Source organism: Chelonoidis abingdonii, chromosome 1 (genome assembly GCF_003597395.2).
Source record: "Chelonoidis abingdonii isolate Lonesome George chromosome 1, CheloAbing_2.0, whole genome shotgun sequence".
Taxonomy (NCBI): Eukaryota; Metazoa; Chordata; order Testudines; family Testudinidae; genus Chelonoidis; species Chelonoidis abingdonii.
Genome location: NC_133769.1, coordinates 154,463,632 through 154,479,876, shown reverse-complemented (window position 1 = coordinate 154,479,876; position 16,245 = coordinate 154,463,632). Strand labels below are relative to the sequence as shown.

Genomic DNA, 16,245 nt, shown 5'->3' with positions numbered 1-16,245 from the left:
AGGGTTCTGCGCAGTATCTTAGCTGTTCCTAGCACTGCACTCTTCTGGACAGAGATCTCTGATGTTGTTCCTGGGATCTGTTGGAGCCACTCACCCAGCTTAGGAGTCACAGCCCCGAGTGCTCCTACCACCACTGGGATATCCCAATATATATATTAGCCTTTTATCATTAAAAATCTGGGGTAGTAGCCTGGTTCTAATGAAGTCAGTGGTTAAACGCCAGGATTTCACCCCTGGATTTCAATTGTGGTTCAGGCTGTAAGTGAAATAAACCAGGGTTGCGGGAGGGTATCCCTTGCCTGCAATGGCCATTTGTTAACATCATAATACTGTAGCTGTCACAGCATGAGACTATAAGACGGGGTTGGCACCACCATATTTCGTGACAGACACCTGACAAAATTACCGTACTTAGTGACGAACGTTGGGGCACAGCAGAACTTGGCAGCAATGTATGACCTAGGGCTGGATTTGCAGAGGTACTGAAGGTCATGACTGAGATGAAGCCAAACCAGCTCTAGGACAGCAGGTTTGCTGCAGGTCAGGCTTGAGGTACATTAGCAGATGTATGTGTGGAGCCCAGGCCTGGAAAAGCAGCGGTCTAGCAAGTCAGGACGAGGTGTATCAAGAGAGCAGAGTCTAGAGCCTAACACTGGACTAGCAAGAGGTGCTGCAGATTAAAACTGTCATGCTTTATGAAAGCTGAGACTGGGGTCTAGCTCTGGAGTAGCATGGAGTTCAGGATTTACAGGCCTCAAAAAGATATGTGAGAACTGCACTGGAAGAGTTGTGGGAGTAGGGCTGGAAGAACAAGATTTATTGGACAGGATTTGTGTGCATCTGCAGAGCTGTGTGTGCATCTTACGACTGGAGGGATGCTGCCAGTCATCTTTAAGGAAAACACCTACTTTCATGAGTAGCAAAGCACCACACGTATCAACCTATGTACTGCACAGTGTGCATGAAAAAGAGATTTGTAGCCCTGCTGTAGGCAGTTCTCTGGGACTTGCTGGCACTGAAAGATGTTTGTCTTTTTTTTTTGTTTTTTTAAAAAGGACCAAGTTGTATGTTTGGCTCAAACACATTCCAGAAATTAGCAAATATAAGAACTATATAAACTGTAACTAGAGCTTAAAAGAATACAGCCAGTGGGAAAAGGCCATATAGTTTGCCTGCCCCCGTAATATCCCTCAGCCCAAGCAGTCAGTGCTCCACAACTGCAACCATGAGATCAGCATAAGCATTTCTCTTGCCTGGGCACCTCACCACTCCCTTTATTATGCTTCTTTGACATGCCAAGGAAGGCACCTTTCTTTGTTTCATGTTGCTCTTGCAGATTTCAAGGGTCAGACTGTGGTGAAGATCCTGGAAGGGGACATCCGGGATGCTACGTTCTTGAACAGCGCCTGCCAGGGTGTCTCCCTTGTCATCCATACAGCATCCATCATTGATACCTTGGGCCTTGTAGAGAAGCAGCTGCTCTGGGAAGTCAATGTAACGGGTGAGCAGAGTGGATTTCCTTTATAGTTTTAAGCTGTGAGTCTACAGCAATGACCATCATCTGCCTAGGGAAGGACACAGTTGTGGTGATCGAGCACCTGATTCACGGGGTTGCCCTGCTGTGCCTTATGCAGTCATTTACCCTTGCCCAAAGTGTGTGTAAAACTTTGCTGGGCTGATTGGGTAACATTGCGCACCTACTTTGCATCAGTGGAAAGATGCAGGACAATGCAAAATCAGGCCCTGAGACTAGAATGAGGGATTTCAGGGAGAGAAGACACCTGTTAATTCCTATCTTCTGTCACACATTTCCCTGCCCCCTAAGGTGCAGTGCAAAATTATTCCCTACAGCAACAGCACTTTGGCTTTGGGCATCTATTGTCATAGTCATGTTCTGACTGGGCCTTTTCAGTACCACGCACATCAAAAGGAGGAGAATCCCCATGCCCACCATGTTAACTGGCTGAAAAATGCACAGAAAGGTATTTTTAATATCACTTCCTTCCACAGCCCCGCTTCCAGCACCTATTCCCCTTCTCCTCCATGGCTGCAGAGATTTGGCTGTGTTTAAAGTATTACAGGTTTTATATGCAATTACCCTCATCTCCTGTAATCACCTCCTGGGACTCTCCCAGGCCTGTGCTTCCTCTTTCCTTTCCCCCTCTCTTCACCCTTGTCCTTCCCTCTGCCTTTTTTCCTGCAATCAAACCTCAAAGGCAGGAGGGGTTCTAGGTCCTCCCAGATGCTCACTGTTAAAATTCCTCATCAAACTGAAAGGTTTAAGTGATTTCCCTGTCAGTGATGGCATCCCCCTTCCCAGATCCTCCTAAACCAGCTGTGCCATCATCTGTCTCTGGGCCTCTTTCAAATAGTGCTGAAAAGCAAATATTGTCCTGCTGAAATGCTCCAGGTTTCAACAAATGTCAGGGAATTTCAATATATTTTGCAAGAAAAGGAGACCCCGCTACCCTCCTCCCTCACACCAGATCATTATCCCCACTTGAAGTTATGCTTTGAACCCTGCACTGTGCTCCCCCAGTACTCAGTGGATCCCTAGAGCTGTGTCACTCAAAACTAGTTGATCTGCCCCGTTCTGCTATCTCTTGCCTTGGCTGACAGAGCGTTTTTGTTTAAATGACTATACTTCCCGGTTCTTTGTGCCTCCCAATGGCAGGCATGGACTGGGACATAGGGCTTCTCACAGGCAAACAGAAACATATTTGTGGGAATCCCTTGTTTGGATATTGGCTGCCCATCATTGTTCAGATTAAAATTACTGCCTTTCCCTGTAGCCAGGTGTGTTAGAGCATAGCAAGCGCCGCTCCATGGCCACTCACTAGGACTGCTGTGAGGGGGCTCCAGAGATACAAAGGTTTGGATTCCCCTCACAGAAGTCTGGTGGCTGGCTTGAAGGGAGCAACCAGATGGATCTATGACACTTAGCTTCATCGGAGGCAGCTGGGATTACATTTCAGTTATAGTTCATGGTGGGAAAGAAGAGGAGGAAGGGAAGGGAAGGGAAATTGTGGGAAAGAAGGAGGGAAAGGGAGAAAGGCAAGTGGCAGTCTGAATCTGTTTCTGTTACCCATGAGCTCAGCAGCCAGCACCTTTAATTCTATCTGTTCAGTAGAAAGTGTGAATTGAAAGTGCCCACAAATTTCAGCAGAGAAGGCAGCTGGCCAGGCTCCTGGTGGAAGAGGACAGGGAGAAATCTGGGAACCTTAGGGAAAAAGCATCTATGGATGGTGCATATATATACACACACTAAATATAAAAAAATATATATACACCTCTACCCCAAAATAACATGACCCAATATAATACAAATTCGAATATAACGCGGTAAAGCAGCGCTGCCGGGGGGGCGGGGCTGCGCACTCCAGCAGATCAAAGCAAGTTCGATATAACACAGTTTCACCTACAACGTGGTAAGATTTTTGGCTCCCGCAGACAGCGTTATATCAGGGTAGAGGTGTACTAACTTAGAAAGTGTATTTATAATTCTCCCCTCACTATTTTCTCTTCCACTACATATTATTTTTTCACAGCAGAATACATTACATAAAATCCTATGAAAGCCAAATTTGTTAACAGTTATCACAACAGAAGAGAGGCTGGGGAGCTGGAGCTGAGTATGCCCAACCCCTTCCTTTAGGCAGGAAGGTGTTAGGCAGAGGCAGAATTTTGAAAAGTCTTCGCACATTTATAAAACAACTTCAAAGTCCTTCTAAACAGTAAGTGTCTCTACAAGGTTCTTACTACAGCTAGACACTAAAAACTAAAGCTGAATGGAAAGTGTTTAGTAGAATTACCTGTAGAGAGCACCTGATAGCCTAGCAATCCTGCTCCCAGGCCTCAAAATCAGAGAGAAAGACAGGTGCAGAGAACACCAAGGAAACCCAAAACACACTTCCCAGTGTGCAGTAAGTACTGAAGTCCCCCTCAGGCGCCACCTGAGAACACTAGTTCATTAATGTTCTGCTGTCTTGTGGCCATCTCAGCACCCAGCTACATACATGATGCCCCTCAGGATGAACCTTATATTTCTGCTTGATAACTAACCTCATCTAATAAAGGTACATGTCAAGCACACATAGGCAGTGACACTTACAAGAGCCAGACCGCAGACATTGATCAAGCTCCAATTCTGATTCACTCATGTTGGTAAAGAATTTTTCTGTTTAAATTATCAAGTCACGATCCGTACTGTGAGGATAAAGGCCTGGCCTCCTGCACAGGATCCACAGGGGTTGGAGCTGAGGCCTCCAGCTTATTATGTGGAGATGCAGGGTATGAGAGGGAACACTGCCTCTCTCAAGCTCCCCTCCAATTGAATTATCTAGGAGGAGCCCTCATGGCGTTTTCCTCCATCAAAGCTCCCTCGCATGAGTTTTGCTGCAGGGAGCAGCTGACCCCAAGCAAGGACTTTGGGATTTGGCCCAATACCATCAAGCATTTGTATTTCCCTCAGTGACCTCATCCACCTCATGGAGAGCTCATTTCAAAGCTCTTAGGGGACTTTATAAAAATTAAATGCAATGAAGAGTGAAACATTGGGTCTGAGAATTCAAACCCCTAAGAGTTGGGAAAGGGAAAAGTTAAGCTGAGAGCAACCTAAACAAGTGGTTCTCAAACTAGGGCTGCCACTTGTTCAGGGAAAGCCTCTGCTGGGCCGGGCAGGTTCGGCTGATCACAGCTCCCACTGGCCGCAGTTCGCTGCTCCAGGCCAATGGGGGCTGCAGGAAGCAGCGCGTGCCGAGGTGAGCTGAGGGACGTGCTGGCCACCCTTTCTTCAGCCCCTATTGGCCTGGAGCAGCGAACCACGGCCAGTGGGAGCCGCGATCGGCCGAACCTGGAGACACGGCAGGTAAACAAACCAGCCCGGCCCACCAGGGGCTTTCCCTGAACAAGCGGCGGTCCTAGTTTGAGAACCACTGACCTAAACCAGGCTCTCTCTGCCACACAGTCACATACAACTTATCAGCGGTCCAGCTAGTTTTTGTTTGGTGGGTTTTGTCAGTTTGTCCAGGTCTTTATTCCATCCTGACTCAGGTAAAATTTCTTCTCAAATCAATGGGACTACTCATGTAAGTAAATAACACTTATGTGAGTAGGAATTTACAGCACTGGTCCATTAAATAAATATACGCTACATGACATACGAGCAAATTAACATTGCTGTGAGTACCTGAACTTTTGCATTTCCACAATATTTTATTTTAAATCCACATCTTTAATACAATTTTCTATGCATTTAAATTTATTGGGGTCAGAGTTGTATTGAACAGATCCTACTTCTGAAGATCTCCCCTCCCCCGCCAATTTTGTACCTCGCTAGTTTTTCATTACTTTTAAAAAAATTTCACTGGCATGGAAAGCTAATTAAGAACTTTCCCTAAAACTCTGTATTGCTTGTCATCTAGACATACTGACTTATGTGAATTCAATTTTTGTAACTATTTTATTCTTGGCTGCATAACAAGTGGGGTTTTTTTTTAAACGTCTTCATTACTTCCTAGCTGTTCAAATATCTTTTCTTTATTTTTCTTCTTAAAGATTGAAGTTCAGTATGTCAGTCAGGTTAAAGTCAATAATTCCTCCCACTTCACTTCTCTTTATTAAACAAATCTAAATTTTTCACCAGTGTTTCTTTTTCCTTTGATAAAACTACAAAAGCCTTTTTTATTCCCCATAGTCCCTTTGGCAATATTAACCCATTCTGCACTTCGCTTGCTTTGTCTTTTCCACTAACAGACTGAATAGTCTTGCTTGGACATTTCCCTCCTTTACTTCTAGCTATTATTAATTTAACACTCAGATCTTTGATATCTGAAGCCACGTTGGGAATTTATTGTTTATTTAATTTTGTCTGTTTTGTTGTGCTTGGAAGACAAAGTTGAGCATGCAGCCTTTGGTGTATGCATTATAATAGCATTTAATTTGAAAAATAATGTGATTGTGCATTTAAAAAACACTTATATTCCATAAAGAAAGCTATAGTAAAGACAGCATCAAGGTTCTAAAGAGAAAAGCAACAGTCAGGAAATGCCAAAGTGAAGGATGCACTCTGCTCCCTGTACATTATAATATAGTCTTTGATTACATGATTATATGCATTATCTTTGCAGCATCTTACTTGATTCAAGGCCTGTTCCAAACCTGATTGAAGTCAATGGAAAGGTTACCACTTAATAAAGCTGATTTTGGATCAAGCCCTCAGGCTGTAGTTTAAACAAAGCATTTTAAACACATTTCTCAAATCACTTAAGCACATGTTTCTGTCTCAAGGATGGACTGTAACACTGGGGCCTCAGTACACAGGATGGATGGTGCATAATAAATGAGATGGTGTTTTAAAGATCCCTGCCTCAACTGTGTAAATTTGAAGTTGATGAAATTACTTTGAGTTTACACTAGTATAAGTGAAAGCAAAATGTAACCCCTCAGTGGACAGCCTAGACAGTATACAGACCAAACCAAAAACAAGTAGTAGTTTGATTAAAGAGCATGTATATGCTTTATCCTTGTATAACTCAAACAGCTGAGTTGACCCCCTCTTCCCAACTAAAAAATAAATAAATCCCAAAATATTCAGTTTGGTTGAACCTACCACCTAATTCAAAAGAGGATTCCTGTCAGCCTCCAGAGTAGGGAACAGATAGTTTCAGGGGGAGCTGTGGACAGCTGTTTCAAGAGATGCTATTTCAAGCTAATAATCATACCTTCCCCTGGTTGGGGAGGACTAAATCTGAATCTCTATCAGCAGGGATCACTCTGGCTGCAAGCAAACTAGGTAGCAGCCTAGGGCGGCAGATTGCTCAGCAAATCCATTTGGGGGGCTTGTCCGCACAGGGCTGCAGATTGGTCTACTGGGGTGTGAATGGCAAAGCGCTCTAACATGCAGCACTCTCACTGCCCCATGTGGACCCTGCTGGAACAACTAAAAAATACCCAGTTCATATTGATGTAATCCTCTTTCAAGAAGGATTACAGTAACACACACTAGTTACCTTTCTTTGAGTTCATGCCAGCAGGGTCTACACAGGGCAGTTAGAGTGCTCTGCTCCTCCCACCCCCACCCCCGCAGAATGGTCTGCAGTGCCAGGTAGTCAAGTGGGTAGGCTATTTTGAGAATGGCGGCAGATTGTCATGAGCTGCCTCTGTCCATTAGGCAGTCCAGTTATCTACTGCTTTACTAAGATGTTCCTCTTTTCAAGGTACCCAGCTACTGCTGGATGCCTGTGTCCACAGTAATGTCCAGCACTTCATCTACACCAGTACCATAGAAGTGACAGGCCCAAACTGCAGAGGGGACCCCATCTCCAATGGGGATGAAGATACAGCCTACGAGAGCACATCAGGATTTCCTTATGCCCAGAGTAAGAGACTGGCAGAGACATCAGTGCTGAAGGCAAATGGCCAGGTGCTGAAGAATGGTGGCATCTTCCTGACATGTGCCTTGAGGTCCATGTACATCTTTGGAGAAGAATCCCCATTTCTCCAGAATCACCTGGATAAAAGCCTCTTGAATAAAAATGTCTACCTGCGGATTTCTAGGAAGGAGGCTCTGGTGAATCCTGTATATGTGGGAAACATTGCATGGGCTCACATCCAGGTGGCTAAAGCCCTGAGGAACCCGGAAAAAGCCAAGCATGTCAAAGGGCACTTCTACTACATCTCTGATGACACTCCTCACATGAGCTATGCTGACCTAAATTATGAGCTGACCAAGGAGCTTGGGTTTGGGATTGAGCCCCACCCGCCCATGCCGCTGATGATGCTGTACTACTTTGCGCTACTGCTGGAGATTGTGAGCTTCCTGCTTAGGCCCTTTGTCAAATACATCCCCTCCACCAACCGTCACCTTGTGATCTTGCTGAACACGCAGTTCACGTTCTCCTACAGGAAGGCATGGCGGGATTTTGGCTACGTGCCCCGCTACAAATGGAAAGAGGCCAAGCAGCGCACCAGCCAGTGGATTGCATCAGTGATTCCTCAAAGGAGGGAGTACCTGAAAAACAAGGCTGCCTAAGCCGGAGAGAAGCTGAAGCATGGCATGACGAGCAGGCCCATGAGCCACAGGTGAGCTGGAGGAATTGCAGTAAAAGACAACAACAAAGCATTGAAACGTGAAATCTGTGTAGTGAAAAATTGGAATGAATAAAGAATATGAAACTCTTCATTTGTTTGTGGTGGATGGGCTGATTTACCAGTTACTGTATAATCCACAGCCACCTCTTCCTCTCGGCAACACAGATATTTTTATTTGAGTAGAGTCCCTTCTGAAATATACTCAGCCCTTCCCTTTCTCTTAACTTTATCTGAGACTTTTGGAAAAGGAGTAAAGTCTCCATTATTATCTCTCCCAACAGTGTTTGGATACCCGCCCCCCCCACACACCACATTCCACTTACCATCATCAGATTATATCCATATAAAACAAGCGGGAGCAATCTGACTGTAGAAGCTCTTATAACAAGTAGGGACAGTAGTCCACCTTTTCAAAGTGATGTCTAATATTTTTGTTTCCTTTTTTAGGATCCAACTTTAGACACCTTTCTTAGGTGCCCAAATATGGGCTTCAGCTTCTAATATTATGCCCCCATTTTTGAAAATATATATGGAAAGTTTCCTGATATGATATGTGTTAGTCAACTGGGTAAAACAAGTTCTACTGTTCCTGATTCTGTCGCTGATTTGCTGGGTTACTTTGATCACGTCACTAACCTTCTTGTGCCTCAGTTTCCCTTAGCTGCATTACAAGGAGACCACCACCTACTCCCCGGACAGTTGTGAAGATTAGTTAGCTAATGTCTACCATCAATTTGAATGTGCAAAGCACTATACAAGTGCAAAGTAATATTCTATTAGTGCTTTGTGGTGAGTGATGCCCTTGGCTATCTCAAGGCTGTCAGCCTATAGCCCCTTAACTTGCCAATTACGTAACTATGGTGAATTTGATAGAAGCCCAGTAAGAGCAAAGGACAAAGCCTATAACAAAATTAAGAAAACAGACGCTGCAGGAAAGCCATGGTACCTAGAGGGGGTTTCCCTGCAAAGTTCATAGATTCCAAGGCCAGAAGGAACAGCTGTGGTAATTTAGACTGACCTTTGTATAACACAGGCCACAGAACTTCCACAAAATAATTCCTTTTGAACTAAAGCGTATCTTTTTCAAAGAAAACCAATCCTAATTTGAAAATTTCCAGTGCTGGAGAATCCACCCCCATCCTGGGTAATGGTTCCAACAGTTAATGACCATCACTGTTAAAAAATTACACCTTATTTCCAGTCTGAATTGTCTAGCCTGTAGAATAACAAATAATGCTGCAAGAGAATTCTATGGGACTTCCAGATATCGGACTAGGTGCTAGAGGTTAGAGTAAGATGGTATGTGCTTACACGCAGTCTCCACACCTCTATAGTGGCCATAATAGTTTCTGTAGAATTTAAGCTTTTATTTAAACAAAGCTTCTAAGCTTGTTTCAACAGATAATCTTCTGAATGTGATCCAGTGCTGCACTGTGTTCCTGAGTCTAAAGCCAGCCTGAAATAACCCTAAGAGGTGGGAATTTCTCTGTTCATCTCAGCATGGTGTTAATGCTGAAACTTCATGATACAAATTAAACTATTAAAAGATTTCATTTTCAGAGGTGTTGAAAGCCTCCATTGGGACTAATTCTCTTCTGCCTCGCACCTTACTATCATTTACAACACTGCAAACTTGGTGAAAAATGTTACCATTTTGCTTAAGTATAATTGCATACCTACCTTTTTTTTTTTTTTTTTTTATAGATTCCAAAGCAAGCAGGGAACCCCATGGCCATCTAGTCTGACCTCCTGTTTGACACAGGCCACAGAATTTCCCCAAAATAATTCCTAGAGCAGATCTTTTAGAAAAACATCCAATCTTAATTTAAAAATTGTCAGTGATGAAGACTCCACCACGACCCTTGGTAAATTGTTCCAACAGTTAATTACTCTCACTGTTAAACATGTACACCTTATTTCCAGTCAGAATTTGTCAAGTTTCAACATGCAGCCATTGGATCATATTATACCTTTCTCTGCTAGACTGAAGTGCCCATTACTAAATGTTTGCTCGTCATAGGTTCCTATATAGGTCCTTGTAGACGGCAATCAAATCATTCCTTAACCTTCTCTTTGTTCAGCTAAATAGGCTGAGCTCCCTGAGTCTATCACTGTAAGGCATGTTTTCTAATTCTTTAATCATTCTTTGGCTCTTTGCAAGATACACTGAAGTCAAAAACGATCACTCATTGACTTTAGCATTGCTCCTTAATCCCTCCCCACATTTGTAACTGGTGAACAGTTTGCAGATGCCTCCAGCTAATTAAGACTGCAGAGGCATAGTACTCATTCAACCACTGTTTTCAGTCTCAGGTAGCTGGAGACTTCTTGTCAGGTGCTCAGCAGTTAAAAGAATGGGAAGCTGATTTTCACAGGGACCAAGTAACCACAACTCTAAAGTCAATGGATGTGAGATTTATATATATCAAATTCTTCTCCCATTCCCCTTGCACACTGGACCAGCAGGAATACAAGGGCTACAGACCCACTCAAACTGTTTCTCTATAAAATGATTTATTAGCCCATAGCTTTCTTATCCTGAAGGAGACAGAAAATGTCTCCCATAGGCTGTACTGCACATTAATAATCACTGTATAGAACCAATGTTGGGTTAAAGCCATCATATCTCACATCTCAGGAAAAGAGAATTACAAATGCATTAAGGAACAGATGTGCAACTAAAATCTGGAATCATCAGGTCACGTCTAGGTTCACCTCAACCAGCTAATAGATGCCAAAATGCAACTTACCCTGTCTATTCTAGTGATTTACAAAAGGTATTTTAAAATGTTTTCACTAACATGTTTTAAAAATACACATTTTATCCTTCTCTAAGCAGGGCTCAACTAGCCCAATCCTGATAGGTGCTCAATACCTATAATGTGCCTTCAATGAGAGACATATGCTCAACTGATCAGGCTCCAAATTAAGGGCATTTTAAATAATTAGTGTCCCCAAAGAGACAAATGTTTCTGGTTTTGGTTGTATCAGTTCTGTAAAATAAACTGCTAATAGCAGGCAAAGGAATTAGAGGTTTGGCAAAATGAAAGTGTCAGACACAGAGGTCTTGTCTATCACACAAACTGATTGGGAAGTGGCCTTTAAATGTGTTTTTTTGTGGTGTGGATTTAATTTTGTGAAATCATTTTACAAACCAAGTGATGCCCTGTCCACACAATTCCAGCAAGAGAGAGACAGCTAAACATGTTTTAAAATCAGTCTCCTAACACAGCAGGTCCTGCAGCACAGGCAGGGCTGGAGCAATCTGCAGCTGCTGCTTAGCCCCAGAACAATGTGCTGTTATTTTGGTTGACATAAGCAGCAATGAGGGTCTGATTCTCCACTATCCTATTCTTTGTGTTACTTACACTTGCTCAAAGTGAGTTCAAAGACTAAATGCTACCAAATCAGAATTCTCCACTCATTCACACCACTGGCAGTGGATCATACTTATTTTGCATAGGTGCAAATAATTATACAAGCGCAAGGCTGGGAGGAACAAGGCTGAGTGCTTCCCCCTTGTGGTTGCTGTGGCAACTTTGAGTATCCATGAACACCTTCCTATCAAGAATTTGTGCCCAAATAAGGGCTGTTTTTCATACCATTTGATTTTGCATACCTCCCTACAATTCTTTTTAGGGACCTTAGAAACCTGCCCTTAGTTTTTAACAAACCTTTTGCAGTTTACCTCACCTGTGGAGGCGCTATTGTTTGATAATATCGTGGCTGAATACCCTATAAACTGATAGGCAGGGTACTGACTTGAAACTTGGCTGCATACAAATGGCACAAGCACAGTCTGCAGGCAGGGGACAAAGCTCTCCTCCCAACATTAGAGTGAACAAGCATAATCTTTGGACAATATGGTATGGAGCTGTGACCAGGGAAAGCCAGAGGTAAAGTGAAGTATCAGGTTCCTGACAGTAAAACTCCAGAGCAGCTAAAAGATACATTCAGCCCTGGTTCACTCAACTAACTCCAGGGATGGACACGGCTCTTAGTGTGTACTAGACAAATGATTTTTGAGCAGTGACCATGAAGGCCCTATCTACACCGGGAAGATGAGGTGTGCTTAGCAAAGGTGTTTGCTAACACCAGTTTATTCTTCTAGTCTAGACAGGCCCTAACAAGACTGCTTTGTTCCTTTTCAGTGAAGTTGACTGTAAGCTATATAGGGCCATTCTACCCTAGAAACAGGACAGTAGGAGAGAAGATGGGAGAACATAGGGTATTTTTTTTAAAAAAAAAAGTTTTATTTCAGAGGGGGAGATACAACGCAACAGAAAATTAGATATTATAACATGTACCAGAAAACTGGGACATTTTTGCCCAGATTTAACTGAGCTCCTAAAATAGCAGCTACAAATAAATATAATCTAAAATGAGGAAACCATTGCTGGAGACAATGCCAGAGAGAACAAAGGGCACTTTGTCTTCCTCAGTTCAGAAAGTGAGGCATTTCCCAGGACACTGTCTCTGACATCTTATGAGGCAGGTATCTGTCTTGGAGCCTAATTTATCATTTTTGACTTCTTAATAAGACAATGAAATATATATTTCCCCTCTTGCCCCGCTATTTTGCTGTACTCCAAACAATGTTCCTTAGCACCAAATTCCTTCCGCAACCTAATTCCTCCCACCTCCCAGCCCTCTGAATCCCAAATGATCAACTCCCCCAGCTGCCTCTCTCATCTTGTTCCCCCCGATCTGCAAATGATTTATTCCTATCAACATCAAACTCATTCCCAACACTCAGCGCCCCCATCCATCCTAGAACAATCTACCTGCACTAAGAATGTGCCCCCTCCCTTTGCAGTTCCTTCTCAATGTCATCACACCATATAATAATTTATGCATCAGTTTCTGTGAGCAGGACAGGGGCTCTCATGGCTGTGCTTTCTAATCCATGTGGAGTTTATGGTGTTGGGCAAGGTGACTCTTGTATCGAAAGCTTTTCCCACACTCAGCACATTTATAGGGTTTCTCTCCTGTGTGGATTCTCCGGTGCCTGACGAGGTGTGAGCTCTGGATGAAGCTTTTCCCGCATTCAACACATACGTAGGGTTTTTCACCCGTATGGGTCCTCTGGTGCTGGGTAAGTGTTGAGAAATCACTGAAGCTCTTCCCACACTGAGCACATTCAAAGGGCTTCTCTCCAGTGTGGATTCTTTGGTGGTTAATAAGGTGAGAGTTCCGGCTGAAGCTTTTCCCACATTCGTTACAAAGGAAGGGTCTCTCTCCTGTGTGGGTTCTCTTGTGAGTGAAAAGGTGAGAGCTCACACTAAAGTTTTCCCCACATTCACTACATATGTAGGGTTTCTCACCTGTGTGGGTTCTCTGGTGTTTAATTAGGTCTGAGCGCCAACTGAAACTTTTGTTACATTCAGTACATTTATGAGGTTTCTCTCCCGTTTGTGTTATCTCATGCTGTGTAAGGTTCAAACTCTGACTGAAGCCCTCCCCACATTCAGTATATACATAGGGTCTCTCCCCTATAGGAATTCTCTGGTGGATGATGATACCTTGGAGAGTCTCCAAATCCCTTTCTGGATGAATGGAGTTACCCAGTATCTTACCAGGAAGGTCTCCCTGCTGCGTTTCTGACATGTACTGGCCCTCATAGGCCTCCTCCTCATCAGGGCTCTGGAAGACATTCTCTTCAAACCCCTCTGATATTGTCCCACACTGTTCCACATTCTCAGGACCATCTTCCTGGGGGTTCTTCTCCTCATGCTCATTCACACTCTCACTGTCTCCTTGAATAAATAGAAGCCAGACATGAGTGTTTGGTAGAAAGGAAATCTAAGAAAGGGAAATTGCAGAGAGTATGAATCAACTAATTAAAATGTAAGACTGGATGTGAGAAGGAAAATCCTAACCCCCATGCCACCAAAAAAAAAAAAAAAAGAAAAAGAAAAAGAAAAACAGCCATTCCCCAATGAGGAGAGGGCAATTTTGCTTCAAAACCTCAAATGAACATTTAGAGAAAGTTTAGGGGAGGAGGGGGAGAAGGAAAAACAGAACTCTGGCCAGAAGTCAGTCAAGACTGGTGGAAAACCGTAAGTGAGGCTTGCCAGAAATAATTGCTGGCTGTAATCCCAATGCAGAGAAGATACGACAGTACGGCAAGGGTTTTAAATGAAACAAAAAGTTGGATTTCCAGCAATTTCTGAGTTGGCTTAACTTATTCCTCACCTGTGGAGGCCCCAAAGAGGATCTCCCTTTCCTCGGAGTCCTGGAGAACTGGAGCACACGGCTCTTCCTCTCGTTCCATCCAGAGATGATGGCAGGCTTAGGGACCCTGCTCATGGCCATTAAAAGGGTCAGTATCACACCTGGTTACATCACCATCAAGTATTTCCTATTAACAACCACCAAAGGGGCACAAGAACAAGAACAAAAACTCATGAGACTAACTTAAAAATTGTTACATGTCCCCCATCAAGCATTCCCAAGTACGACTGAACGCTCAGGGGCACTCTAATGAAGTAGAGTATGTCATATTTAATTTTCAGTCTGTCTTTTGATTTTATATTTCAGAACAGGAAGACCACCCTGGTGATATGTACATGAAACACACACACACAAGGAAATACCCTCCTCTTCCTCCTGACAGATAGGAGGGGCACTCTCCCCAACATCCTCCTATGCTCACCTGGGGAACTCTCCCTAATTACCTGCCATATATACCTTGATCTGGGTGCTGGCACCTTTGCCCCTGTCCTTCATAGTTTTGCAGCAGAGGGCAGGTGGGGCCAGCACAGAGCACCTCTCGTGCTGGTGGAGGGAGGTAAAGATCACTCTCTTCTATCTCTATACATCCCCATTGCTTTCACTCTTCCATCCCACCTTCCTTGGCATTACACTAAACTGCAAGGGAGCTACTGCTTCTGCCCGGCCGGCCGGCAACTCCCTCACTGCTTACAAAGCAAAGAACAGGGTAGAAGTTCTTCAGGGAGTCAGGGTGCCTCACGGAGGAACCTGCGCTCCAAATCCACCTGCTTGGTTGCCAACAGAGGCCTCTAGAGACTATAGTCAGAAATACTGAGCTGAAACACAGCTACTAGCAAGTTTGCAAGTGGCTGCTAAGACAAAGTGAAGTTATAAGAGTCATAGAAATTTCACATGAACTGCCCACCCTGAGTGTTTGCTGCAAAGCACTTCCCCTCGATATTAAAGTTACCCAACCCTTCTACTGGGAGGAGAGCTACATTAGTAAAGAATATAGCACTGCTAGATTATAAGCTCTCGGAGGCAGAGACTGCCTCTTATTAGTATACAGCACCTAGAATGGGACCCCAACTTCAACTGTTTTTTTAATCAAAAGATTCTACATTAGAGGCTTCAATCACAATCCCATTCATTACTCACAATACATTTGTACAAGCTGGCAAGACCTGAACAGTTACATACACATTAGGGGTCAGGAGAACAGGGTGAGGGTATTCAAATTTCCAAAGACAGACCAAAACACGTTACTTTTTTATTATAATTTTTAAAATCTTATTTTTGAGGCAGCCTGACTCATGATTTTTGAACTTCTGTAGTTGGCAATACTGCAATATTTTGTTACTCATTCACTTAGCTTTGACGGTAGAAAGCAAGTTTAAAATTGCTTGAGGCCCGAAAGTGCTGCCAAAATAGCATCCAAGCTCATGGGAAAGGATCAGTCTCTCTCCCTCTTTCCTCAACCATCTCAACTTACTGTTGACACCCTTTGCCCCAAGAAAGGTTCCTCTCAGCAGGGAGGCTAGGAAAGGGAAAGAGAGGAGCAGGAGAGCAAGTTGTATCTTTGGGGCTACATTTGCAGTTGAAAGCTGCACAGTCATTTTTTGAATATCAGTTAAAAATTCCAGGGTAGGTGGGGAAGAAGATAAAAATTGTTGTCTTCCCCAAATTAATGCCCCCATTAAATATTACTATTTGCAGTTAGGTTTCAGCTAGTTTATCATCTAAGGTCAGTTCAATCCAAATGTGGCTTTACAGTGTACCCAACCAGAATTTAGCAAAATTACAACCTTAGCAATCCAGAAGCCTGTCTACAAAATCCACCCAGGCAAGAAGAGTTCCAGTACTTACTGTATATGACCTGGACTCACCATCTAATCTATTTACTGACAACTGAGAAGGGAAGCTACTGGTATCAGTGAAAAT

At 43.5% G+C, this 16,245-nt stretch overlaps 2 protein-coding genes across 7 annotated transcripts in view; one reads left to right on the top strand and one right to left on the bottom strand.

The window, feature by feature from the left end:
* LOC116817817 (3 beta-hydroxysteroid dehydrogenase/Delta 5-->4-isomerase-like) overlaps positions 1-9,387 on the top strand; it is a 19,008-nt gene extending 9,621 nt beyond the window's left edge. Inside the window, exons 2-3 of the mRNA XM_032768231.2 lie at positions 1,337-1,501; positions 7,218-9,387. Coding sequence (XP_032624122.2) covers positions 1,337-1,501; positions 7,218-8,032 — 980 coding nt within the window. The 3' untranslated portion in view covers positions 8,033-9,387. The remainder of the gene's footprint in view (positions 1-1,336; positions 1,502-7,217) is intronic.
* ZNF697 (zinc finger protein 697) overlaps positions 1-16,245 on the bottom strand; it is a 41,607-nt gene that overhangs the window by 17,233 nt on the left and 8,129 nt on the right. The window contains exons 1-2 of one of the 6 annotated variants that reach the window (XM_032768239.2): positions 14,287-14,606; positions 13,668-13,847 (exon numbers count right to left, since the gene is read on the bottom strand). In XM_032768239.2, the coding sequence (XP_032624130.1) occupies positions 13,668-13,847; positions 14,287-14,365 (259 nt within the window). In that variant the 5' untranslated portion in view covers positions 14,366-14,606. Of the gene's footprint in view, positions 1-12,610; positions 13,848-14,286; positions 14,607-16,245 lie in introns of those variants that run through there. The other 5 variants (XM_032768240.2, XM_032768238.2, XM_032768233.2 and 2 more) reach the window with 5 other exon arrangements.